The 27,860-nt window shown below is 36.1% G+C and overlaps 1 protein-coding gene across 1 annotated transcript in view; it reads left to right on the forward strand.

Moving 5' to 3' along the window:
* The window catches only part of ANGPT1 (angiopoietin 1), a 304,237-nt gene that overhangs the window by 226,472 nt on the left and 49,905 nt on the right, over positions 1-27,860 (forward strand). Inside the window, exons 5-6 of the mRNA XM_004011787.6 lie at positions 10,768-10,895; positions 22,344-22,445. Coding sequence (XP_004011836.1) covers positions 10,768-10,895; positions 22,344-22,445 — 230 coding nt within the window. The remainder of the gene's footprint in view (positions 1-10,767; positions 10,896-22,343; positions 22,446-27,860) is intronic.

A 27,860-nucleotide genomic window follows, 5' to 3' on the forward strand; every position in this document is an offset into this window, starting at 1 on the left:
CATGAATCATTTTCAGCTTCTTATGGGAGCTCATCATTTATTTTCAACCAAAGAATACCCTTTGGGCTTCCCTTGTGGCTCAGCTAGTAAAGAATCCGCCTGCAATGTGGGAAACCTGGGTTCAATCCCTGGAAGGGGTTCAGTCCCAGGGAAGATCCCCTGGAGAAGGGAAAGGCTACCCACTCCAGTATTCTGGCCTGGAGAATTCCCTATAGTCCATGGGGTCTCAAAGAGTCAGACATGACTGAGCGACTTTCACTTTCTTTCAAAGAATACCAACAATATGACTGCTTCTAAGTATATTGCAATCTTAACCTACTTCTGGCTTGGGTATTCACATTCTAAGCGGGACTGTCTCTGGCAAGGAATCACACTACCAATCACACTATATGACCTACCAAGAATAGATAAATAAATCATAATATTTTTCGTGCATTTATGATAAATTAGTAAATTTAATACTGTTTAAGTTAAACCTCTTCTAATTTTATCATGTCTTTGAGAGTACTCATAATTATTTTTAGGTGTGAATCTTCTGTTTTCATAACCAATGTGAGTTGCTTTAAAACAAGGAATCTGAACTGTGGATTTAATTTTAAATGGAGATTTTATCCTAAAGAAAGTTTTTGCCAGTTGCTTTGGCCCCACATACACACTCATAAGTGGACAAATAAACCAAATCTCAACCATAATAAATCCAGCCCTTGTTCCTAGAACAGTACTTAGACTGAGATGGACTCCTCACCAGTGTCTTGGAGCAGCTCTGGCAAATGCCGTCGAGAGGGCAAGGCATGCTGGTCTAGAAGGAAGAGGAATAAGTGCAACTGAGTTCTAGTTCCAGCACTGCTGCCAGGTTGCTTAACATGAAAATACCACACTCCAAAGTCATGCATTCTATGACTCCTATCAATCATTCCATATCTTCTCTTGGTGTTGTGTCACTCATAAGGACTGAAGAAACCAAAGTTAGAGCATAATCCCATGTATATCATGGCTGGTAAAGTAGTGTTCAGGTGTATCTCACCACAAGAGTCAAAGTGACACAACTATGGTGTCAGCCTTTGTTTATTTAGAACTTCAAAGTGATAAGCTTTGGGGTTTTTTGTTGTTGTCAATTTTCATAAGCATGTGGCAACTACTCTCCATGTTTACAGCATTGCGCAAGCCCTTTCATTCCATTTCTAATGGCTTTTGCTGAAATTATTTGTCCACTCAAAGCACAAAAGATGCCCTTTAAGTCTTCCCACATGCATGAGGAATGTTTTGTTGAAAATCAATATATTCCAGCCAGACTGAAAACATTACATGGGAAATTAACACAAAAAAAAACACCTGAGATATATTTGTTAATGAAATGACCTTCTGAACAAATAACAAGGATCATGTAGCACTCGTAACTGCCCATCAGGGTGCCTAAAGGGAAAACACAGGCGTGAATTTTATAAAAAGTGAATGCGCATTTGATTAAACGGAGATTGTATGTAAATCCATTTTCAACTTTTAGTAATTTTTTTATTCTTGGTTGCTCTAAGTGTAATATGCATTGAATATACATTGAGTCACTTCACATTAGCAGAGTGTTCAAAAATTTATTGAAATACACTAATCAAATTAAAATAATATTATATAGAATTACTTCACATTTCATTATTCCATACTGAAAAAAAGCACCATAAAATTAGCAATCCATCTGTGACATAGGGTACTATGCATGTCCACATGGATTTAATCTTTTCTGTACATTATGCATGTCTCAATATTATTAAAATGTATATATTTACCTACAGTTATATGTAATGAGTAATATATTCTTAAATGGAGAAGGAAATTACAACCCACTCCACTATTCTTGCCTAGAGAAATCATGGACAGAGGAGCCTGGTGGGCTGCTGTCCATGGGGTTGCACAGAGTTGGATGTGACTGAAGTGACTTAGCATGCGTGCATGCATTGGAGAAGGACCTGGCAACCCACTCCAGTATTCTTGCCTAGAGAATCCCAGGGACAGAGGAGCTTGGTGGGCTGCCATCTCTGGTGTTGCACAGAGTTGGACACGACTGAATCGACTTAGCAGCAGCAGCAGCAAAATATTCTTAAATAATGTGTCTCTTTAAGTGATAAAATTTTAAGAAAATTTTAAAATATTATGATGGCAAATTTTGTGCAATATTTTCATCCTCTTCTCTGTTTTTCCTATAATAATACTAAATAAAATTACCACTTTTAAAAATAATTTAATCATCAGCATAAATTAATTTGTACCATATTACTATGATGCCTTTTTAAATGTATATAATTTATCCCTTATATGATATACTCCCTAAACTATTATCATTTCTTATTTTTGCCTACTTTAAAAAATTGATATTGTTTCCTCATAAGAACAAAAAGTACTTGGAATATATCAATTTTCTTATTGTTCCTTGGCCTAATTCTAGAAGATGAGCACAAACATACACACATGCCCATTCTCAACCTTCCCAACCAGCCTTCCTCTAAACTTGTAGCTTCTAGCAAATGGTTCATAGGCTGGAGGATCAAGTAATTAGGCTTTATAATATGTAAAACTAATGGGGAAAAATCCTGATGAGCATGTCTTGTAGGGTATGGACATTATTAAATTCAGTGTGGCTGCTCAGGGACCTCTTACTTCCTAATCCTCTTCTTTTGAAGTTGAGGGCCATCACTGCTTCACATTTCTGCTGAGAGCTCCCATCTCACAGAAAATTCTGCTACCTGTACCTCTCTTCTATCTTTCTCTCAACATATCTTCATCTTCTTTCTTGTCATTTCTGCATCCTGTCATTCTTTCCATATTTCTTGCTTCCATGAGATGAGCTTGTACCCATTAATAATTAAGGCATGTGCTTATTCATGACCCACCTAAGACCTTGGGTGGGACCTTTGCAATTAAGTATTGCTGGGAAAGCACTGTGTGACAAATGATGTATTAGAGTTCTATCCGAGTCTGAGATTACTTTAGAAGTCAGTAAGAAGTAGTTAAGATTTTTGGCTTTACAGTTAAAGACTTAAACTACTTATAAGTTTTGGTGAAGTTAGCATCTCAAAACCTCAGTTTTCTCATATATAAAATGACATGTTAATAAATCCATCTCATAAGATGTTTATAAGTATGAATGAAACATATAAACCATACTTAGTGCAAGAAATTCAGAGTTAAGCACATAGTATTTAATTAAAGCTGATTGATTTGATCACAATTATTAAAGTTCCACCAAGATGATAGTTAAGATTTTATATGTTATCTACAAAATATATACATGTAAAGAAGTGAGAGTAAAAACAGTTTTTTTACAAAAATTTAATTAAAATTATAATGCAGCAAGTAAAAAATATTCAAATGTGCCCTTATACCACAGTTAACAGACCGTGAGTAAAAGGAGTAGTAGATTCTCCAAAAGGAAGCCTTTAGCTACTTAACTGAAGACTTCAAAGTATTTATAAATATATGCTTGTTATTTTGTGACATAGCAATTTATATTACATATGTATTAGACTAATCATAGGTAATTGCGTTTTTGTAGGTTGAAAACAATCATGTGGATATCAACCCACAAATATTAGGTTCATATGCATATATCTTTTATGAAATAAGACCAATTTTGAAGCTTTTAATTTATAAGCTTAACAATCTTATGTTTATATAGCTATATACATGTGATATATATTTATGAAATCATTGGGAAGTCATCTTCACCCACCCACAAAATATTGAAATATTGAATATTGCCTATAAACCTTTAAAAAATTTCTACACCCTTGAAATTTAAAATATTGCCTTCTCCCACTTCTAAACGTTCTTTCAAATTAATTAGGATATCAGGGAATTTCTTCAGATGGCTTTTCCACAAAATGCTCCCGCACCTGAAGAGTAAAGAATCTAATCAGTCTTGCTTGTTTGCACCTTGCCAAAGATGCAGTTTTACTCACTGTATGTTCAGTTATCTTCAATGACCTGTTGTGCTGAAAATCACAGGCTAAGGTCAGTTCCTAGTACTGCCATCTCTTTAATGCTAATAGCCAAAAATACACCACAAGGAACATCCTTAAACCAATAATGTGATCTACATACATTCTGATGTTTTCTAAATACTGGAGAGATATGAATAACTAGCCACATGTAAGATTTAAAAAGAATAATTGAAGAATTGATCCCTTTATAGCAACTTAGAAAATAAGTAGGATCAAGGACTCCTGTTTTTTATATCGTCTCTGGTAGCAAGGCTAATTGTCTTCTGTGTTCTCTGCTAGGTTTTTTGAGACTCAAAATTACCAATTCCACATTCCAGGAAGTTTTCTCTTGAGGGTTCATCTGAATTGAAGTGACCCTCTGCCTTAGCTTTCACAGTTCTTCCTTAAAATTGGCCTGGTGGCAGACATGCCATCTGGATTGAAATTGGTTGAGCAAATGAAAGGGAAGGCCCAGATAAAGTTAACAGCTGCTAGAGTCCGTATCTTATATTGCTTATTGACCCAATGTTGGCTGGTGAAAGACAGACATGCACCTGCTTGTGTCTCTGTTAGATCACAGAGATTTGGTTGTATAGATAAGGAATGAATAATGACTCCTTCGTCAGGCTTGTCTAGATTTATTTACTGATATTCGTATGGGTAAAGCTCTTAAATTTTAGTTCAGAGAGCTTTTTTACATGTTTTGGTCATGCAGATGTTATCTCTTCTGAACAGCCTTCCCCAAGTCTACATGTCAGAAATAGCATGTAGTCTCTGCGCCCGCTGTCAATGCACTTGATGCTTACCTGCGAACAGTAATTGTGTGCATTATCTGTGTTTGGTCTTATATTTAAACTGGCAACATTAGCCTGAGAAGCTGTTTCTAGCCATCTTGTAACCAGGTAGAGAGCCAACAACAAGTGAGTCAAGAAAAAGATAAGGAAACCAGCTCTTGATCACATTGAAACCCGATCATGCTTTCCCTAAAGCTCTATCCTAGATTGTTGAGTTACATGATTCAGTAAATTATCTTTTATCTTAAGCAAGCTTGAGTTGGATTTTCCCTATCGTGGAGGATACTGCCCGTGGTTATAGCTATTTGGAGATATCATGGAAGACCTACAAATGGGTCTTCCTCTCATCAGACAGTCATCACATTAAGGGCAGATTGTGGTTTTCTTATGTCTATATCTCCATTGTCTAGAAAAAGTCATGCAAAGAGCAGATGTTTAATCAGTATTTACTGAAATTGTCATTATAGGATGGGTTAAACTAAGAAAGAATAAGAGGCAGTCTTTTTATTTGAGAAAACAATTTAAAAACCTCAGTCTGTTTGTCCTGTATTTGTTGTTGTTTAGTTGCTAAGTCATGTCCTAGTCGTTTACAGTCCCATTAGCTATAGCCTGCCAGGCCTGGGACTTCCCAGGCAAGAGTACCCAGGGACTGAACATGTGTCTCCTGAATTGGCAGGCAGATTCTTTACCACTGAGCCACTTGGGAAGCCCATTTTATGTTTAGGCTTGTACTAATCTTTAATGATGACAACAGAGGGAAGACAGCGGGATCAATAAGACAACATTGGCTTTGGAGAAAATATTAGTAACATTAAACAAATGAAGTTGGAGTAGCATTAGGAACTGCCCAACATAGAAATGTGAATCTGGAAGTCATGAGGACAGCAAACACACAGTGTCAGAAATGCTTGTATCTTACAAATCTGTGTAAAAGTTTGAAGCCATGGAAGATGGTTTGCAAAAAGAGCAAATTAAAAAGGAACAGAGATCCAAGAATAGAATGTTGGGGAACATCTATTGGTAGGTGAAGAGAGGAACAGAACCCAATGAAGAGGAAAGAGAAAGGACAATTAGAGAAATAGAAAAGGGAACTAAGAGAGGTCAACAAAAAAGGCAAGGGGAAAGATAGGCAAAGGAGACTTATTTCAAATGTCTTCGATCTTCATAGCAAAGCATTAAAAAAAGGTCACATATAAATAGTGAGAGAAGACAGGAGTAAGATTTAGTCTTGATAAAAGTACGAAGATTTGAAATACACTTTTCAAGAAATGTAATAGAAAAAATGTTTGTTAGAAATGACTAACGTTTTGGCTGAGCAGCATAGAGAACACAGCTGAGGTTAGAAAGCATGCATTTGAATGGCATTAAACCGCTTCACTTTAGTGTTTGCAATCTAGAAGTGGGGGTGAGAACTTGAATAAACATCCTTCCTTGGGTCAGGATTTACCCATACAAGGGGCTACTGCCTGAAAGGATGGTGGAAGGAAGGCACTAGCAATTCCACTTGAACCGTTCCTTCATGTCTCACTCTCAGACTGAAGATAGGAAGAAAGAAGAAGGTTAGGAGAAGGCAGATAGTCACGGTAGGGATCTAGACTCTAAAAAGAAAGACAAACTCATAAGAATTAAAGAACGGGAGAAGAAATATAAGAGTATGTGGTCAAAGAAGGAACTTTTAGAGGTAAAGATCATTTTTTTCAAATTTATGCTTTAAACCAGTGTATTATTATAACAAGTTAAACTACATTTTCAGAAACTAAAACACCATATCATACGTCCAGATCGCCCCTCCCTGCTCTGTCCAGTTGATGCTTCTTGTATCTTCTTCCATCAGGTTTTTCATGTTTGTCTCTTGCCATTTATCTTATATTCCTCCAGGCATTATCTTCCATCTTATTGAATCTCAAGACCTCCTACAAAAATTTATCCTTGTTTCTGATCATTTATCCTGTTCAGTTAATTCATCTTTGTGATGGTCTTTCTATGTTTTAAAATGTTTACTATCTCTAGTTTTACAGTATCTAGTAATAACACTAAATTTTATATTCTCCAATATTTGACAAAGAAAATAGTCATGAAAATTGGAGTTATAAGATTAAAATCTCTATAAGCAGTATATTGGTATACATATCATATATCATTTCATCTGCAATAATTTTTAAGTCTTAATAGATAGAGCTTATATTATACAGCAAGATTGGGCTTCCCTGGTGGCTCAGACGGTAAAGAACCTGTCTGCAACGCAGGAGACCTGGGTTCAATCCTTGGGTTGGGAATATCCCCTGGAGGAAGGCATGGTAGTCACGCCAGGATTCTTGCCTGGAGAATCCCCATGGACAGGGGAGCCTAGTGGGCTACAGTCCATGTGGTTGCAAAGAGTCAGACATGACTGAGTGACTAGCACATACAGCAAGATTAGATTACTGGGTTTCTTTGACTTAATAGTGATTTAACCGGATGTAGTCAATGAATGAAGTAATCCAGTTACCCAACTCTGACAGGGAGGGGCCAACTTGATATAGTCCTACATGTAACCAGTCAAATATAACTTCCCTGCGTTGAGTCAGCTGCAGTATTTGGATTTGAGGATGGAAGACAGTAACATCCACCACTCCACTCAACATCCATCATACCCAACTTTTCCTTTTTTTCTGTGTTATTGAAAATATGTGTGAAAGAGCTTTCTGCTTCCCACACAGTAGCCGTCACCCACATGTGTGATAGATTGGCTATCCTTCCACCGCCTAAATGTCTTTTCCATAAGAAAGAAAATAATATAGTGTTGCCATCAATGATATTTTTACCATAACACTAACTAACTACCATTTCTTGGTACTTACTATAATTCAGTCACTTTGTTATGTAATTCACATACTTGCCTCATAAGCACCCCACTTTATACATTAAAAGGAAAGCAAGAGGAACTGAAAATCAATCTACTCCCATAGAAGGGGCCATCAGACCATAGTATATTATACAGATGTAAAGGTAAGCTCTGAATGAAACTTTTAAATTGCTTTCAAATTCTGTAGTATTCTAAGTGTAGTCTGGATCAAAATTTCAAGGATTCTGTTACTAATAAGTAAGTAAAAGTGTTCTGTTAGTCGCTCAGTCGTGCCTGATGCTTTGCGACCCCATGGACTGCAGCTCACCAGGCTCCTCTGTCCATGAGATTTTCCAGGCAAGGATACTGGAGTGGGTTGCCATTTCCTTCTCCAGGGGATCTTCCTAACCCAGGGATCTTCCTAACCCAGGTTTCCTGCACTGCAGGCAGATTCTTTACCAACTGAGTTACAAGGGAAGCCCATTAAGTAAAAACAAGCAGTCTAATCTTTCTGGAAATAATGTGTTTCAATATTTCAAAAACACCAGACTGTATTTCAAGAAAATGAAATATCTGTATCAGATATGGTGCCATAACTACAACATGACCATAGTATTGTACCCCACTGTTACTATCTGCCTCCTCCTAACCTTTTTCTTTCTTCCTATCTTCAGTCTGAGAGTGAGACATGAAGGAACGGTTCAGGTGAATTGCTAGTGCCTTCCTTTCACCATCCTTTCAGGCAGTAGCCCCTTGTATGGGTAAATCCTGACCCAAGGAAGGATGTTTATTCAAGTTCTCACCCCCACTTCTAGATTGCAAACACTAAAGTGAAGCTGTTTAATGCCATTCAAATGCATGCTATCTAACCTCAGCTGTGTTCTCTATGCTGCTCAGTCAAAACCTTGGTCATTTCAAATAGGCTTTTTTTCTATTACATTTCTTGAAAAGTGTATTTCAATTCTTTGTACTTTTTTCAAGGTACTACTTGTACCTTTTATGATAGACTCCTCAAACCATCTTTCTAGTTATAAGACTTACATTCAGAGCTTGAACATCATATTATAAATTAGTTTCCAGAAAATAAGACAATATCTAACTTTTCATTTTTTCTGTGTTATTGAAAATGTGTGTGAAATAACTTCCCTCTTCCCATACAACAACCTTCACCCGCATCATCCTGAAGAGGAAAAGAAAAGGGGAAGGGAAGTGGCAGAGAAGTGGGAAAGGAATGTATTCGCCTTACATAACGAAATAAGGGAGGGCAGGAAGTGGTACATTTAACAAGGAAGAATTTTCTCTTTCTTTAGAGAAACTATTTTCTCCATGTCTAACCCAAAAAAGAAAAATGGGTTTACCGTTAAATTCCTCTTGACCACATCTTCCTGTGTTGTGCATCCTCTCATGGGATTATAAATTTTAGTTAATATTTCTTTACATCCCTTTTTTATTGCATCTGTTTTGGTTATTTTTAATTTTTCAACAGAAGAACAAGCATTTACAATTTAGAAAGTTTATTTTAGAAAAATAATAGTCCAGATAGCCTAAAGTAAGTAAAGCACAAGTGAAATGCACTGATGTTTTGAAAAAAAGACCTTTATATAATCCATTGACATGCCCAATGCCATTAAAGATGGCTTTTGAGTACATAAATTCTCATTTTTAATTGCTGTCTGCATGCATTCTGTGCAGTGCTTCTTTACTAGCATATGAACTGTTAGTCCTCTTGATTACTTATTTTGTATTGATATTGCAATTGTGATGATGATATTTAGAGGTACTTTTTAGTATAAGTAAGCAAAATCATTAGTGTAAACATGAGCTATATAGAGAACTATAATGCTATTAAATGTTATAATTCTGTATTTTTGTTATGGCAACATATCTGACATGGATATTTCATTTACTTGAATCATAGTTATTTTTGAAAATTTAAAAAGTTTATATTGAGATAGTCATTCTTCCTATAAAGATTAGACTGTTCATTTTTAATTACGTATAAAGTAGTAATATTGTGTGTCAAGTTGAAATCAGGTTAGTATTTTAGATTGTTAGAACATTTAAAATCAATTTAAAAGCATTGATTTATAGTTTACCTTTGATGTTATTATTTTAAAATATCATTGTGACTCAGAGTGATTTAAAGCAGATGATTAAACAACTAGAGACTTTAAGGGCAAAATTATAAAATATTCTGACTCTTAACCTCAAGAAAATGGTAATGAAGCAAATTGCTAGAATAATGTATATTTATTAGAAAATACTAAATCATAAATAATTTCTATATATGCTGCATATATTTTTAGCTAAAATGAATTAAATGAATTATTAATGATTAAATGAATCATCTTTGTATTTTGATCTCATAATAAGAATTTAATAATGGATGAAGATCAGTGAATAAAATAAAGTTCCTCCCAGTAGAGACTATCTCTAATTAAATTTCTTTTTCTATTAGACTTCCAGCCCCTATTTAGCTCTCCACTTATATAACATAATTTCAAATCTTACTGATTTTTGTTCTTCTATTTTTATGTTGTCTACCTGATAGCTTAACTTCAGACCATTAAATAAAAATCAAAGTTCACTTCTCTTTCACTTTAGATACTTAAATTGGATCAGAGACATCTATTTTTTATTTTGAGAGTTTTCTAAAACTAGAAAATTCTAGAAGAACTTCAATATAAAGCCCCAGAAAAATAGTAAATCCTTCTTTTAGCATATTAAACCTTTATATTGTATTTTTATATTGAATTTATCTTCAACTCTTCCTGCTCCAAAAATGGTAGCATTTTTCAAACTCTCCTGTAAAATGTAGCTAAGAAGGTTTTAGGAATATTGCAGAAACCTTGACATAATTGTTACCAATTGTCAGTATTTCATGATCAGATTATTTGTCTATTGAGTTGATGTTCTAAAAGTGATAGAGAAAAACAAGATCTAAGAAATTAAGCGAAATATGAAAAAATACTCAGTTATAAATTAATCACATTTTTCTTATAGTTTTGTAATTCTATCACTTCAAAATCTAGCATTGCTCCTATGATTGATGTTTCAATAAATGCAACATTGACATTTGTTTGGAGGAAATGAAGACTTGCTTGGGTGTACTTGAAGTCCATTTGGGAACTAATGGTACTGATATTCACATATTGTGATCTTTTTTGTTTTTTTGCAGTTTTACTAAAGGGAGGAAAAAAAGAGGAAGAAAAGCCATTTAGAGACTGTGCAGATGTATATCAAGCTGGTTTTAATAAAAGTGGAATCTACACTATTTATATTAATAATATGCCAGAACCCAAAAAGGTAAAACCAGAAGTGTTTGTTTATGAGATGTAAAGCAGATCCTAGTTGAATTGCTGAATAATCAGATTGATTTGTGAGCTTGTTAAACCAAAAATATATATGCCTAAGCTCTTTTCTCCCAAAGATACTCTGTTTCCCAGGTCCATAAAAGATGAAAACCCGGTTGTACAGACCGCTTCCAACCCCCACATGTCCTATCCCTATTTCACATGCAGTTTTCCATTTACCCTCTGCTCATTCCTAGGATATCCCATTTGTTCATAAATTCTTGCCTTATACAGATTACATGTTGAAGGCACATACTTCAAGCTCATGGGAATAACTGAGGAACCATCTCCCAAAGTCCCAAGGACACAGATGGTACACATCATCTGTGTTCGAATACTGTGGAGAGAGAGCTAGGGACATATTTCCAAAACCTCTGCTCTTATTAGGGTAGAGAAAGATACTCTATGTTAATTCATAATCTTGAAAGGATTTGCTTTGCATATTTACCTAAAGGACTTTGTTGGAGGATATTTTTCATCAGTATATTGAACAGGATCCAAAGTATACTTTGAAGTAAGAAAAACACTGTCGTCTTGCTGTTATATCTCTTCTATATTTACTCTTTCTTCCTATTTCTTCATTAAATCATCCATCCATTCCTTCATTCAATACATAATAAGTGTATGTCATTTATTTGTCAGTGAATGACTAGAGACATAATATAAAACAGTTCCCAATGTAGTGGTGAAGACAGACACATACATAGAAATTGTAATGTACTGTAGAAGTGCAATGATAGAGACTGCCACAGGGTTTATGGAGAGCCTTGAGGAGAACTCTGTTCTTCAACATGTGAAAAGCTTTAATCAGATGCCCAAGACCCTGAGAGGACCACCTGTCCTTGCAGTGCTTTATCCTCAAAGGATGGAACAGTCTTTTTTCTCTCATTGCCCCACCTAAATTACCAGCTCTGTGTTCCCACCTTTTCTAGGTACTATGTACACACTCTCAGAGGTTTTCCCTGATTCCCTCAAACAACTTTGCATGATTTGCTCACTATCAGAGTTCTACAAGGGAAGGATTTTACTTTTATCTTTGACTTCCTGGGACCCAGAATAGTTTCTGGAGCATAGTTGTCCTCAGTAAATATGTGCTGAAATGAATGAATGAATAGATGCCCTGCTGATGATAATGTCAACACTTCTGTGTAGTATATAGTAAGTAAGCCTAACTTAGTCATTCCGACTGTTCATTCCCTTTGATAGGTGAGGGAAATGCATCTTGGAGACCAGCTTGCCAGTTGTCATGCAGTTGTCAAGAGGCAAAGTCTGGACTCTACCAGCCCTGCTGATTCCAATGAGGATTAGTGGGTTAAGTTAGCTCAATAGTTTATCCCTTTGCTGGGACAAAAATTTTCTTCTGAAAAGAGACCGACACTGTGCTGTCAAAGTGGGGAGAAATAAAGATGGTACAGCAGGTGAAAGAGGTGGCAGGCAGTTATGTACATTGCTACGCGGGTTACCTACCAGAGAAGTTTAATTTCACTGTATTTCGTTTTGAGCTTCTGTGAAAAATTTCACTGAATCAGGTGTACCATGTCTTTAAAAAAAAAAAAAAACTGTGAACGTATTATAGCAAGTTTAGGAGTAAAGTGAAAGGGTTAGTTGCTCAGTGGTATCCACCTCTGCGATCCCATGGACTGTATCCTGCCAGATTCCTCTGTCCATAGATTTCTCCAGGCAAGAATGCTGGAGTGGGTTGCCATTTCCTTTTCCGGGGGATCTTCCTGACCCAGGGATTGAACCCAAGTCTCCTGCTTTTCAGGCGGATTCTTTACCATCTGAACCACCAGGGAAGCGAGGAAAGGGTTCAGTTCAGTTCAGTCAGTCAGTCATGTCCGACTCTTTGCGATCCCATGAACTGCAGCATGCCAGGCCTCCCAGTCCATCACCAACACCTGGAGTCCATCCAAACACACATCCATCAAGTCAGTGATGCCATCCAACCATCTCATCATCTGTTGTCCCTTTCTCCTCCTGCCCTCAATCTTTCCCAGCATCAGGGTCTTTTCAAATGAGTCAGCTCTTCACATCAGGTGGCCAAGGTATCGGAGTTTCAGCTTCAACGTCAGTCCTTCCAATGAACACCCAGAACTGATCTCTCTAATTATTTATTTTTTTAATTTTATTTTTTTACTTTCCAATACTGTATTGGTTTTGCCATACATTGACATGAATCCACCACAGGTGTACATGAGTTCCCAACCCTGAACCCCCCTCCCACCACCCTCCCCATATCATCTGTCTGGGTCATCCCAGTGCACCAGCCCCAAGCATCCTGTATCCTATATCGAACCTAGACTGGCAATTCATTTCTTACATGATAGTATACATGTTTCAATGCCATTCTCCCGAATCATCCCACCCTCTCCCTCTCCCGCAGAGTCCAAAAGTCTGTTCTATACATCTGTGTCTCTTTTGCTGTCTTGCATACAGGGTTATCATTACCATCTTTCTAAATTCCATATATATGTGTTAGTATACTATATTGGTGTTTTTCTTTCTGGCTTACTTCACTCTATATAATTGGCTCCTGTTTCATCCACCTCAATAGGACTGATTCAAATGTATTCTTTTTAATGGCTGAGTAATACTCCATTGTGTATATGTACCACAGCTTTCTTTTCCATTCGTCTGCTGATGGACATCTAGGTTGCTTCCATGTCCTGGCTATTATAAACAGTGCTGTGATGAACATTGGGGTACACCTGTCTCTTTCAATTCTGGTTTCCTCGGAGTATATGCCCAGCAGTGGGATTGCTGGGTCATAAGGCAGTTTTATTTGTCGTTTCTTAAGGAATCTCCACACTGTTCTCCATAGTGGCTGTACTAGTTTGCATTCCCACCAACAGTGTAATAGGGTTCCCTTTTCTTCACACCCTCTCCAGCATTTATTGCTTGTAGACTTTTGGATCGCAGCCATTCTGACTGGTGTGAAGTGGTACCTCATTGTGGTCTTGATTTGCATTTCTCTGATAATGAGTGATGTTGAGCATCTTTTCATGTGTTAGCCATCCGTATGTCTTCTTTGGAGAAATGTCTATTTAGTTCTTTGGCCCATTTTTTGATTGGGTCATTTATTTTTCTGGAATTGAGCTGCATAAGTTGCTTGTATATTTTCCCAGGACTGATTTCCTTTAGGATGAACTAGTTGGATCTCCTTGCAGTCCAAGGGACTCTCGAGAGTCTTCTCCAACACCACAGTTCAAAAGCATCAATTCTTTGATGCTCAGCTTTCTTAATAGTCCAACTCTCACCTCCATACATGACCACTGGAAAAAACCATAGCCTTTCCTAGATGGACTTTTGTTGACAAAGTAATGTCTCTGCTTTTTAATATGCTGTCTAGGTTGGTCATAACTTTCCTTCCAAGGAGTAAGCATCTTTTAATTTCATGGCTGCGATCACCAAAGCAGCCTTTTGAATCCTTTGGATCATATGACCTGAAGCCTTCCTATTCTGCTTGCTGATATCTTAAAATCAGACTTAAATTCAGTTCATGCATAAGCACAGGCATGCTGTACATGCCCACACTGACACATCATACAGAGAGCATGTAAAGTGTGTCAGAAACTGCCCTGGAGGAGAGAACCCGAGCTAATGTAAATACTTCATGCAGTTTACCTGTAGTTCTTCCCAAGACCTGATAGAAACCCCTAAACAATTATCACTTCCCCTCTAACATAGGGACCCCTCTAACATAGGGACTATAAAGCTAACTAAAAATATTAAGTGACTCTTTCAGACGCTTAATAATTATTATGTATGAATATAAAAATAAAATGTTTTTTAAAGTTTTTAGATTAACTTTCATACTTTAAGAATCTTTTTTCAGTCCATCAACATTAGCACATGGCCCTTAGTGAGGGCATTACAAGTAAAGTTTGAATTCCATTAAATTTAAGTTATGCAATAATCATAACTCTATTCTAGTTCAGAATGTTTTGAGGAACAAATAATTCACAGACTATTTGCAGAACCGCTACTACTGTTAGGGTGGAAGAAAAGTATCTTATCTTAACCCATAAACTTGAATGAAAGTGAAAGTTAGTTGCTCAGTCATGTCTAGTTCTTTGTGATCCTTTGGACTGTAGCCTACCAGGCTCTTCTGTCCGTGGAATTCTCCAGGCAAGAATACTGAAGAGGGTTGCCATTTCTTTTTCCAGGGGATCTTCCGTACCCAGGGATCGAACCTGGGTCTCCTGCATTGTAGGCAGATTCTTTACCAACTGAGCCACTAGGGAAGTCATAAACTTGAATAACAACTTATAAACTTAAATGAATTTGCTTTCTTTTTTTAAGATTTACATAAACGAATGGGTCAGAGGATCCAGTTCACTAGTTCAGTGACTTCTGTGTTGGGTTTCAGAAACAGCATGATTTAAATTTATGCCTCTGCAACATGATGAATTTTTCATATTAGAGAACTTCAATATTGTCCTTAAATTTAGAAAAATCTAAAATACTGAAGCCACAAATGCTAAATATATGCTGGATTAGACTTGTTACATTTGGGCCTAGAGAAAAATAGTACCCCAGACAGATTAGCAATAATATCAATACAGGCCTATAAGAGGCAAATTTTATCACTATAAAAATGGCACTTATATTTCTTCAGAGGAAGAAGGAGAAATTCACATGTTATTTTTACTGTCATTAGGTTTAGTTTAATTGGAAATAATAGCAGAGCGTGGCGAGAGGGAGAGATAACTGACCATAAGGAAGGAAAGACTTTGGGCTTCTTGTGTTCATTCCCTTGTTTTATTCTTTCCCCTTTGAGATTATGATCCTTTTGCAAGTAGTAATAATGTTCTGTTATGGAGATGGACATTTTAGCATGTTATACCTGCACTTACTAGTAAGTAGCAGATTTCCTTGTTATAGTCACATACCTTAGAATTAGTAAGAACAAACATTGTGTGAACTTCCCAATGTTATTGAGAAACTGATTAATATAATAGTTCAAATGTACTGTGCATTTACAGTTTGCCAGTTTCTGTTTTGAGAACTTTAGATATATATATATTCGCTTGTTTATCCCTTTCAATAACTCTATGATATATATTGGTGCTCTCTTTATCCCTATTTTAGAAAAATAACTTGCCCAAATCACATAGCAAATACTGAATACAGGCTTTGTAACAAAGAAATCAACTCTGGACTATACCATCCTAACACGGAGCTAAGTGAGATAATTACTTACATTAGTGATGACTGAAGCTACACCATCCATAATTTTTTATAGGAACCTATGTGAGTGACACAGCTAAGAGTTCATTGTCAGGTCTGATTGTAAGCCACCCTACTTCCTCCCACCCTGTAATCTCATTGCCTTCTCTTATTTTTATATAGCTCATTGGTATCCTCTCAGTTCTGTAAAAAAGTTCTATAAAAAGTGCTTGGAAAAGGCATCCTTAGGACCATCACCCTTCCACATATATTTTGCTTTGTGGCTATAAAGTTTGGTGCTAATCATGATATGCTTAGCAAAAATTTTGCTCATTTTAATACTTAAAGAAATTCTAGCAAGGCAAGTCTATGTAAAAACAAAACAAAATGTCTAGCTATGTATGATATATGGATTAACCAATTAAATTGACCTATTTAGGCAATTAACAAAAACTATTAGTATGAATTATTAATTTTAGGCAGAGTGAAATTTGCAAGTATACACAGTTGTTATATAGTTGTTTTGACTGACATCATTCCCTGCCAAGAAAGAATGTCTGCAAAAGTTAGAAAAGTATTATGTTTTCAAATGTGATGTGGAAGCCAAAGGCAGTTTTCTAGGACTATTAAAATTTTCAAGCAGATAGAAAATGAGAATTAGATCATTTATATATCTATTTTTTACTTTTTTTTCATTATTAATGGCTTGTGGATATTTTCCACTCTGAATTTCCTTCAGTACATGGTAGTAGAAAGCAGGATTTTTCCTTTCATTTCATAACTTTCTAAAACCAAATGCACTATAATCTGCTTAGTTTCATACAGTAAAACAAATCATTAAATAATAGCTCTGATTACTATGAAATATTTAAAAATTTGTTTCTGAATTTATAATTTCCCTAATTCTTGGAAAAGGACTATAACAAATGTGTTGAGCCTTTTTTATTTAAGGTTATGGAAAAATAATTAACACTCAGAAGGTTAATCATTCCAACTTGTATGTAGCATAAAAACATAAAAACTATGTGAATCAAATTTCCCCTTTTTGTTTGGGTTTAAATCATTATTATGTTAAAAGATTTTTAATGCTTGAAAGCTTTGACCTTGCCTGGGATAGGAGCCAGTTCAATCTGTTCTTGGATAGAGTTAAGCCCAAGTCATATGATCAATAAATGCAACAGTCATAGTAAATGTAGCAAGGCGCCTGCATCTACAGGAAGGTTACCGCCAGATAGCACAGACCACACTATATTGGCAAAGGGACTTTTCAAGTCCTTTCATGTCTCAAATCTTTCAAAACCAACCACCTATCTTCTTGAACTTCTTTCCTCTGTTAAGCATAGGCTTTTTGTTTTTCTTCTGACAAAAAATCATGGTCTCTTGTGTGTGGCAGGTTGCTAGCACTAATCCACCTTCATATGAGCTTGGTAGCTCAGTCGTGTCTGACTCTTTGTGACCCCATGGACTGACCCTCCTCTGTCCATGGGATTATCTAGGCAAGAATACTGGAGTGGGTTGCCATTTCCTCCTGCAGGGGATTTTTCCAACCCAGGGATCAAACCCATGTCTCCTGCAGCTCCTGCTTTGGCATTCTTTACCACTGAACCACCTGGGAAGCCCAACTTCATATGTATATATGGACATATACATATATGTATATATATTACATAAATATGTATGCAATAGAAAGTGTGCTTAGAAATTGATGATGCCAGTGTTATTAACAAGAATCTGGTAATTGTAATCATAAGGACAGTTTATTGAATTTCTATGTATTTTGGCTTTACATGTTTTATATTATCCATAATAAATAATAAATTATATGAAATATATAATAGTAATCTAGTATGATATATGAGGTATACGTAAAGTATATACGCACAATATAAATACACATCACATATGTAAAATACATCCAAGAGATTAATGACAAAGCTTGTTATATGCCAAACACTGTTCTGAAAACTATTTGTATTAATTAATTTAATCCTTGCAAAAGATCTACAACATAGTTAGGGCTGAGATGGGACTTGAACACAGGTAATGTAGCACCTAAGTCCACGCCCCTAACCAATACATCATTCCCTTCTATTGTGTACATATTCATCAAAAAGCAGCTGTTAACTTTGCTGGTATTACTGAGTCCCAGTAGGAATTGTGGAGTGTAAATCTAACTTCTTAACTTCCCTGCACTTTAGCTTCCAAGGCAGTAATCTGCCTGGGTAACTTCTCTCTCCTCTGGGTTAACTTATTTGGGTCTTTACCTAAGAAACACTCCCTGCATATCTTAACATTTGCAAGTTACTAGATACCTTTGTTTAAAAGGAACGTTGTCTTTTCTAAAATTAGCGAGTGATTTTTTTAAGAAATCACTTTTTCAAAACTTTTTAAGTGCATAGAATTTTAATAACGTAGGTAATAGTGACAAAAAAGAAAACTGTAAAGAACAGTTTTCTCTACACACTATATATTTATAGTTGGGGTTATTCCTTTCCCTGAGTGTGTAAATGGACTTCATAGGTTTGCAAGCACATTTTGGCAAACTTTCAGGCAATCAGTGTCCATTAGGAAATCAAAATCTGGGGAAAAAATCTAAATTAACCAGTCAAGGCAGGGTAAAATTTAATTAAAATACAAGTGACTTTAGTTTCCAATAAGAAACTATCACCTTGACATTTTCACTTACTCTTATCTGTTTTACCAGTAGAGTTCCACTTCGGCTGCTGTGTCGAATCACCAACAATGTCCTCTGTAAAATGAGCCATCTGGATTTTATTCTTATAGGAATCCTACAGTCTCTCTCTTCAAGATCACTAAAGGCTCCTTCATTCTAAATTTAAATGTGTATTTTCTTAATCTTTATTTATCTTGACTTCTCTGGAATATTTGACCAAGTTGAACACTCCCCAAACTTGAAATCCATCCCCAACTTTCATTGCATTCCATTAATCAAGTTTTCCTGTTTTAGCTTTCCTTATTGCATCTCTAGTTATTCAATAAATATTCATTTAGTGCCTACTATAAGCTAGGCCATTTTTTGCTCTTTTGCATTTCTTTTCCATGAGGATGATCTTGATCCCTGTCTCCCGTACAATGTCATGAACCTCCATCCATAGTTCATCAGGCACTCTATCTATCAGATCTAGTCCCTTAAATCTATTTCTCACTTCCACTGTATAATCATAAGGGATTTGATTTAAGTCATACCTGAATGGTCTAATGGTTTTCCCTCCTTTCTTCAATTTCAGTCTGAATTTGGCAATAAGGAGTTCATGATCTGAGCCATAGTCAGCTCCTGTCAGGTCTTGTTTTTGTTGACTGTATAGAGCTTCTCCATCTTTGGCTGCAAAGAATATAATCAGTCTGATTTCGGTGTTGACCATCTGGTGATGTCCACGTGTAGAGTCTTCTCTTGTGTTGTTGGAAGAGGGTGTTTGCTATGACCAGTGCATTTTCTTGGCAAAACTCTATTAGTCTTTGCCCTGCTTCATTCCATATTCCAGTGGTCATGAACGCCAAAGAATTGATGCTTTTGAATTGTGGTGTTGGAGAAGACTCTTGAGAGTCCCTTGGACTGCAAGGAGATCCAACCAGTCCATTCTGAAGGAGATCAGCCCTGGGATTTCTTTGGAAGGAATAATGCTAAAGCTGAAACTCCAGTACTTTGGCCACCTCATGGGAAGAGTTGACTCATTGGAGAAGACTTTGATGCTGGGAGGGATTGGGGGCAGGAGGAGAAGGGGACGACAGAGCATGAGATAACTGGATGGCATCACTGACTCGATGGACACGAGTCTGAGTGAACTCCGGGAGTTGGTGATGGACAGGGAGGCCTGGCGTGCTGAGATTCATGGGATCTCAAAGAGTTGGACATGACTGAGCGACTGAACTGAACTGAACTGATAAGCTAGGCACTGCTCTAGACACTAGGCACATCAGCAAATAAAATGAATTTCCTGCCTACCTAAAGATTATTGATGTCTGGTTTTTTCTCCGTCAGTTGTTCACCAAAGCCCATTCTTGGGCCATCACCCCTCCCCATATCCGTTTCCACTATTTTTTTTTTAACTTCTTTAGAAATCTGTCTTTATGGTATCAACTGCTGCTTTCAAGATTATTCCCAGTATAATTTAGAACAAGGGATTCAAATCCTAAATTCAGTACTTGTTTTATTAATAATAACCATTGATAAGTTCTTGAAATACTTGAAGTCTGAGGTTTTTCATTTGCAAACTGGACATAATAATCACACCTACATTTAAGGGCTGTTGTGAGATAAATTGGAAAATGCAGTGAAGTGTTTAAATTATTTAGCACTTAAAAGACATTTTATTGTTATGACTATTCCTTTCTTAGTCCCTCATTCTCTTATCCTTATTCTTATTCATTCTTGATCTGCCTATAATTATATCATCTCTAATCAATAAACTCCCCTCTTTGGATGACTGTGCTCTCCTAAACATTAGGTTTCCCAAACCATGGTCATTTCTTTTCTCACGTTAGCTCTATTCCTTAAATTTCTCATTTAGATTGCTGACTCTATTATTCTTCAGGTCACTGGAGTTTAAATTTGTGAATTCTTACATCTTCTTATTTCTGTGGGAGCAATCACTATTTAAACTTTTAGGTGTTTTGATGATATGATCCATATTTTCTTCATCAAAATATCACCAGTTGTATCATAGACTCAGTGCCCCAAAATGCTTGTGGGGTGAAAAAATTGACTTAGAATTAAGGAAGACAAAAGACTAGATAGAGGTTATGTTGCGGACAAAGAGCAGGTGCATAGAAGCTAAGGGATTAGTAGAACTTTAAGATAATGGCAACCCACTCCAGTACTCTTGCCTGGAGAATCCCATGGAGGGAGGAGCCTGTTAGGCTACAGTCCATGGGGTCGCAAAGAGTCGGACACGACTGAGCGACTTCATTTCACTTCGCTTCACTTCAAGATAGGGAGGGGAATTTCAAATTTGTAATCTTGGAGGGAGTCAGTTCCTCGTGATGATGAGTGCATACTGATGGGCGGCTGTTGTCAAGTTAGAGGAAGAGTCCACAGGAGAGCATTCTGCCTATTTTCATATGCTTACAGTTAAGTATGTATTTCATAGTTCCCTTTACTCCGAGGAAATACATGGACAATTTGTCCTTAGAATGACAGTTCTTGCCAATGTTTTCATACCCTTTCACCATTTGTGCTCAAAATTTAATGCCTCAGGGAAAACACTTGAGGTTTTTTCCTTTAATCAGGCTCTATGCCCACACAGCCTGCCTGCTGCTGTTGCCTCATATCTACACCTTTAGCCAGATTCCAAATTGCATTAGTAGGAATGATTGCCAGGGGAATGATGCTCCTCATTGCTGAGCCCTTGAATAATCAAGCTGCCACATTCATGCTTCATCAATTACAGTGATTGCTCTCTAAAGATAATCCTATTACAGATATGTTTCTCTCCTTGGTGGGCTCTGGGGGAAATGAATCCATTTCTAAATAAATACCATTATATTTAGAATAATTGAAATAAGCATAAGTCTTTGAAAGATTTGGATAACTTTTCCACATGCAAAAGAAAAGCTCACAGTCAGAAGGAATATAGTATGTCATGTTCTCCTTGTATTGTTCATGATGAAAATTCAAGCAAATAATGTGTTCTCCATATGCTAGGGACCAAATTTTGCCTCTAATGTTATACTGAATCGTCAAGAATAATTATTGTAGTATATGAGTGTATAGGAGTAAATATGCAATGAAATGTGTAATACTAAATATACATGATTTTTAAAACACCATTTTTCCAAAACCTTTATTATTGGCATATTGTAATTTAATAAATTAAAGGTAAAAATTCCAAATCTTCTGTTTTAGCAGTAAAATAGTATGTAATTTTGGAAACTTTAGTAACATTTAAAAAAATTGATTATACACGGTGCCTATTGCTATTGAAGACAAATTTTTAAAAATAATTTTTATAGTCTGTGACTGAGAGAGACAGTTTTCAGCTGACTGATTCAAAACTTTACAAGTAATTTATGCACATTTGATGGAATTTAATCAGGAACAACTTGGATATAGGAAGAAGTAGCCAATAAAATATCTGCATTAATATTTTCAACTTGGCAATTTGTCATTTTTTTTCTATAAGGCTATCCATCCTATTTCTGTTTTGAAATATATCTGATACCTGTTTCTTTAAATTAGACATAATTTTCACTTGGCTTTATGTTTCTTTGTCAGGTATTTTGCAATATGGATCTCAATGGGGGAGGTTGGACTGTAATACAGCATCGTGAAGATGGAAGTCTAGATTTCCAAAGGGGTTGGAAAGAATATAAAATGGTAAGTTGGAAGAATTTACATAGTTTTTGACATTTTATAGTGAGATTTTCTTCACTACACTATGTGATAAGCCCTTGTATTTTTAGATGTCTTTTAAAAAATAAAATGATACATTCCTGACATTATTCTCATTAAACACAAAGCACTCATCAGTCTTTTTCAATAAATGATTTCCATGTGTATATTAGAAAGAAAAATATGTTACTGAAATTATTTAGCAAACTATTATATATTGTCTGAATTTGTTCCTGATTGAATGAGGGTGGAGGAAGCTAGAATATGGACCCAGTCTGGAATACATAAGCCAGGGCAAGAGAAGTGTATAGGGCTGTGGGCTGTGGAGCAGAACTGGGGGGCACCATCAGTGACTTCACTCGAGTGGCTGGCAAGTTGTTGCTGGCTATGGACTGAAAACTCCTCCAATGTGGCTAGGGTGGGCTTCCCCCAGTATAGTGATCCAGGGTCATCAGATTCATTATGTGGCAGTTGACATCCTTTGAGCACAGAAATAGAAGCTTCCAGGTCTTTTAAGATTTATTAAACCCAGAAATGGCATGTCACTTCTACTATATTCTTTTAGTTAAAGTTGATGACAGGACCAGTCCAGATTCAAAGTAAGACAAGTACACAAGGGTATGAACTGTGAGATGTGATTGAGGTCTCCAGAATAACAGTAGATAACATCATTACCATCATCACCATCATCATAGCTACCCTTTCAGTATTTTTATGTACAAGACTCATACATAAGCTCTTCTCTAATTTTTATATTAAATGTATTAGTTAATACTGTTCCCATTTTAAGAGGAAACTGAGCAAGTTGGGAGATCAGTTTTTCCAAGATAATACAGTAGATGGTTGAAATAATCTATAATCCAATAATCACATAGTGCCTACAATATTAACTGTTAAAGTCTGCTGACAAATTATCAAGAAACAGTAATATAGGATTTCCTTTGCAAACTAATATCTGTTACATCTAAATATTCCAGGTTATTCTTGTCTTGACAAATTTTTGACAAATTCTCCTCTCAGAAAGTAAAGAAAGAGATAAAGAGAAATATTGTACTAACCTAAGTTCTGCCTTGATATTCATGTTGAAAATGTGTAAAAACTGTGGTTTGCTTGTCAACATTGCAGTTTACCCATTAGTAGGTTAGTAATTGACCAAACATCAGTAAACGAAGGGTTTTAGGAAATGAAGGAAAGTGTCTACTGGTGTCTCTTTATCTACAGCATTTTTTTTAATCAGATTTAACACTGAAAGTAAGTTAATAAAGTTTGGAGTTACACAAAGTTGGAATCTTGATATCGTCCATAAACTCAAAATAGAAAAGTAGGCTAAAGCCAACAAGATAGAGTTCTACAAAGATAAATGTGAAGTCTTTCAACCTAGACCAAAAATATACAAGATTAACTGTGAGAACTTAGAATAAAGATGATGTTACTGAGCAAGGGCTAAAGAAGCCAATACTATGGCACAGGCTTTTGAGAAAAGAAAGAGCTTTCATTTTGAGGTAAACTGGAAAGGAGACAGGAGGCAAGGCTCTCAAATCTGTCTCCACAATCCAGAGCTTAGGGTGAAATTTAAAGGACTAGGGGAATGTCATACTTACAGACGAATTGGCTAGTCTTGAATCAGTCCATACAAGCTGCAGAACCCAGGTTTTATTCATTAAAAGATTTCTTGGTTTGTAAAGTCCTCCAGAGGCAACATTTCAATTCTTTGGTTCTGTAGATTGAGTGTTCTTGGTTCTGGAGTCACCCTGGAGACATGGCCTCCTGTCTGCACATGCACAGTTCTAGTCATCACTCTGCCACTTAAAAGTGGAGTGATTTTTAGCAAATCATTTAATCCACGCCTTAACTTTCTCACTTGTTAGGAGGGGACATTGCGAATAGTACCTCACTTGCCTTGCCAGGAATATTGTGAGAATTAGCTGTAAGTAAAGCACTTGGCACATTGAACTGTCAGTAAACTGTAGGTATTATTATTATCCAAGATTAAAACATCAAAAACTGCAAATGTTTTCTTAACTCTGGCAAAAATATTATTTGGCAGATCATCTTAAGTCATGATTATTTCACTACTAAAATAAGTTTTGAAGAAGTTATCTGAGAATTAGACTATAGCTATAGAATCTGGCAAGTCTGAAATACATTATTTTTAATACTAATGATAAAAGAAAATTTAATATAAAGTTGTCATCACAGTGACTTTCCAAAATGGTGACATACTAACTGTAATCATCTGCTGCCTTGGCAAACTAGGTATATTAAGTAAGGAAGATTGACATATGAAGGATGTCATTGATTCATGTCTTATAAGCATTTGTCAAATGTATATATTTAAGCAAGTTTTTTCATTGTTGGAATGGGGCTGAATTATTCTTTAATCACAGTTTTTGTGAAGTTTTCTCCTCTCCCTTTTTCAGGGGAGATAGAAAGACTGTCTTTTATTCAAACTAGAATAATTTATAAGCTTAGCGTCAATTCTACACAGTCAGAAATGAGATAAACTCTAAAATTTTGAAACATTTTGGCAAAAATGAGTCTGACAACTTTTTTTGTTTTGTTTTAATTTAAAAAAATAAAGCTGTGGTTCATATACACAATGGACTATTACTCAGCCATTAAAAAGAATACATTTGAATCAGTTCTAATGAGGTGGATGAAACTGGAGCCTATTATACACAGTGAAGTAAGCCAGAAAGAAAAACACCAATACAGTATACTAATGCATATATATGGAATTTAGAAAGATGGTAACGATAACCCTATATGCAAGACAGCAAAAGAGACACAGATATATCAGTTCAGTTCAGTTCAGTCGCTCAGTCGTGTCCGACTCTTCGCGACCCCATGAATCGCAGCACGCCAGGCCTCCCAGTCCATCACCAACTCCCAGAGTTCATTCAGACTCGCGTCCATCGAGTCAGTGATGCCATCCAGCCATCTCATCCTCGGTCATCCCCTTCTTCTCCTGCCCCCAATCCGTCTCAGCATCAAAGTCTTTTCCAATGAGTCAACCCTTTGCATGAACAGTCTTTTGGACTCTATGGGAGACAGCACGGGTGGGATGATTTGAGAGAAAAGCATTGAAACATGTATATTATCATATGTGAAACAGAGCACCAGTCCAGGTTTGATGCGTGAGACAAGGTGCTCAGGGCTCATGCCCTGGGATGACCCAGAGGGATGGGATGGGGAGGGAGGTGGGAGGGAGGCTCAGGATGGGGAACACGTGTACACCCATGGCTGATTTATGTCAATGTATGGAAAAAACCATTACAATATTGTTAAGTAATTAGCCTCCAATTAGAATAAATAAATTAAATAAATTAAATAAATAAAAATTTAAAAAAATTTATCATATGTTATAATTTGGTTAACTGTCACCAAATCACATGGTATAAAGTGTTTCAGTTGTTTCCTCCAGAGCTTTTCTTTCACCTGCAGACAAAGCAACATGACTCCACAAAGAATGAGCATAAACTCCTTATGCCAGCTCTTATCAGTCACACCCACTTCTGCTCCCTGAATCAGAACTGGCTGCTGCATCATTTGGGAAAGAGAACTTGACGTGTACCAGTTACTCCTTAATCTTCACTCTTCTATTATATACGATAAGATGCTTCACTTCTTTCTCAAGCACTGACTGTAGAACTAAAGTTTCGTCCCTCCTTCCTTTCTGCCTTTCCTCTCTCCTTCCCTTTATACTGGTTGATATCTGTGGGCTGACTCTTGCTTCGTAAGGTCTCCAGAACAATATGTTAAAATTATCAACACATGAAATTACAAATATATAATTATTATTTTTAAACCTCTCTCACCATGGAAGACTTGCAGTTTAATTGATTCTTAATGTTGACTTTAAGACTACAAAATCCTTTACCTAAGCTTTGTTTTCACTTAAAACTTCCTTATGAGGAGATTCAGCAAAATCTGGTTTATGGATTTGTAAAGATGTTTGCCAAGGGGGAAGTCTGGAGTGGGCTTTTTTAATGAGGCACTTAGGGAACAACCTTAACTCCTTCAAGCCATGAGAATACCATTTAGTGGGCTACAGCAATAACACTTATCAGCAGTACTTTTGCATATACAGCCCAATCAGGCTAGGTGTTCCAAACAGTACCCCAGTGGCCTAACTTTATAGAAGGTAGTGACTAATGCCCTGGAGACAACCTGTCTTTGTCTTGAAAACATTTAGCTCCATAAACAGAGCTTCCTATTTACACAAATATCTCCTTCTGAGCACCATACCTTTGGGGAGTTCTTTGTTTCTGGAAAGAAATTAAGCACATTTTCAACTTAATTTTATCGTATTCACATTAAAAGGAGAAAAATACATATCAGAAATTTTAAATGCTGAAATATTCATCTTTTGATCTTTCTTGGGCTATCTCAGTAGCTAGAGGAGATGCGCAATTGAATTGTATATTAAGCACCTTTGGAAAGCCACCACTCAGTAACCCTGACTTCTTATTTGTTTTCTTTGATCATTTTATGAAAAGAGATGAAACCTACAGGGTACATAGACTGTGTCTGGTTTCAGTTGTGTTTCAGCCATAAAAAGTCAACACTTCCTATGAATATTATCAGATAAAACAAAGTATCAGACACAATTATTTTATCAACTTGGAAAAATACAAATCAAAACTGAACATCTTTGCAAATTTTGGCAAAAGCTAATGAATATTAATCTATTCTCTGTGTGCTTTTTTATTTTTAAGCAAAATGTGGTTTATAAGGCCAATTTTAAGTCAGCATTAGCTTAAGCTAAATTCCAGAGTCTTTTGCCTTTTATTAAAGAGCTAAAGGAGAAATAAAATTGATAAACAATCTATCTGAATTATGATATCAGAATCATAATATGTGATATTTTAAATTATGTTATTATGATTGGCAGGGTATGGTGTAACATCCTTGGATTTTATTTATAAAAAAGGAACAAGTTCTGTTTTTATTACTATTGTTTATTCAAAGGACTTACTGCTTTTTCAGTGCCAACACTGAATTTTGTATAAGACTTTGCTTTCATTCTTATGACTGTTGCAAGCTATTTGGAGTAAAATATAAAACCTGTGGTAAACTGTTAGGTATTCAATAATATGTAAATCTTTTTTTTTTTTTTGCTTGTTTGTGCATTGTCCATCTCTGTATTTCCAGAAAAAATAGGAATTTTTTTCAAAGACACTCCCATAATATACAATCAACACTTAACTGCTAATATCTTCAATGTAAAGATGAGGTTTAGTTTTATGCCTGTCTTTTTTTTCCCCCTATGTACCTCTTAGATAATTTGATCTGGTTAATTTATTATTTCTCATTTGCATTCAGAATAGGTATTCTACGTTATAGTCCTATGGTTCTCCACCTTTAGTACACAGCATACTCACCTGAGGAACTTTTAAA

Source organism: Ovis aries, chromosome 9 (assembly GCF_016772045.2).
Source record: "Ovis aries strain OAR_USU_Benz2616 breed Rambouillet chromosome 9, ARS-UI_Ramb_v3.0, whole genome shotgun sequence".
In the NCBI taxonomy this organism is placed as follows: Eukaryota; Metazoa; Chordata; class Mammalia; order Artiodactyla; family Bovidae; genus Ovis; species Ovis aries.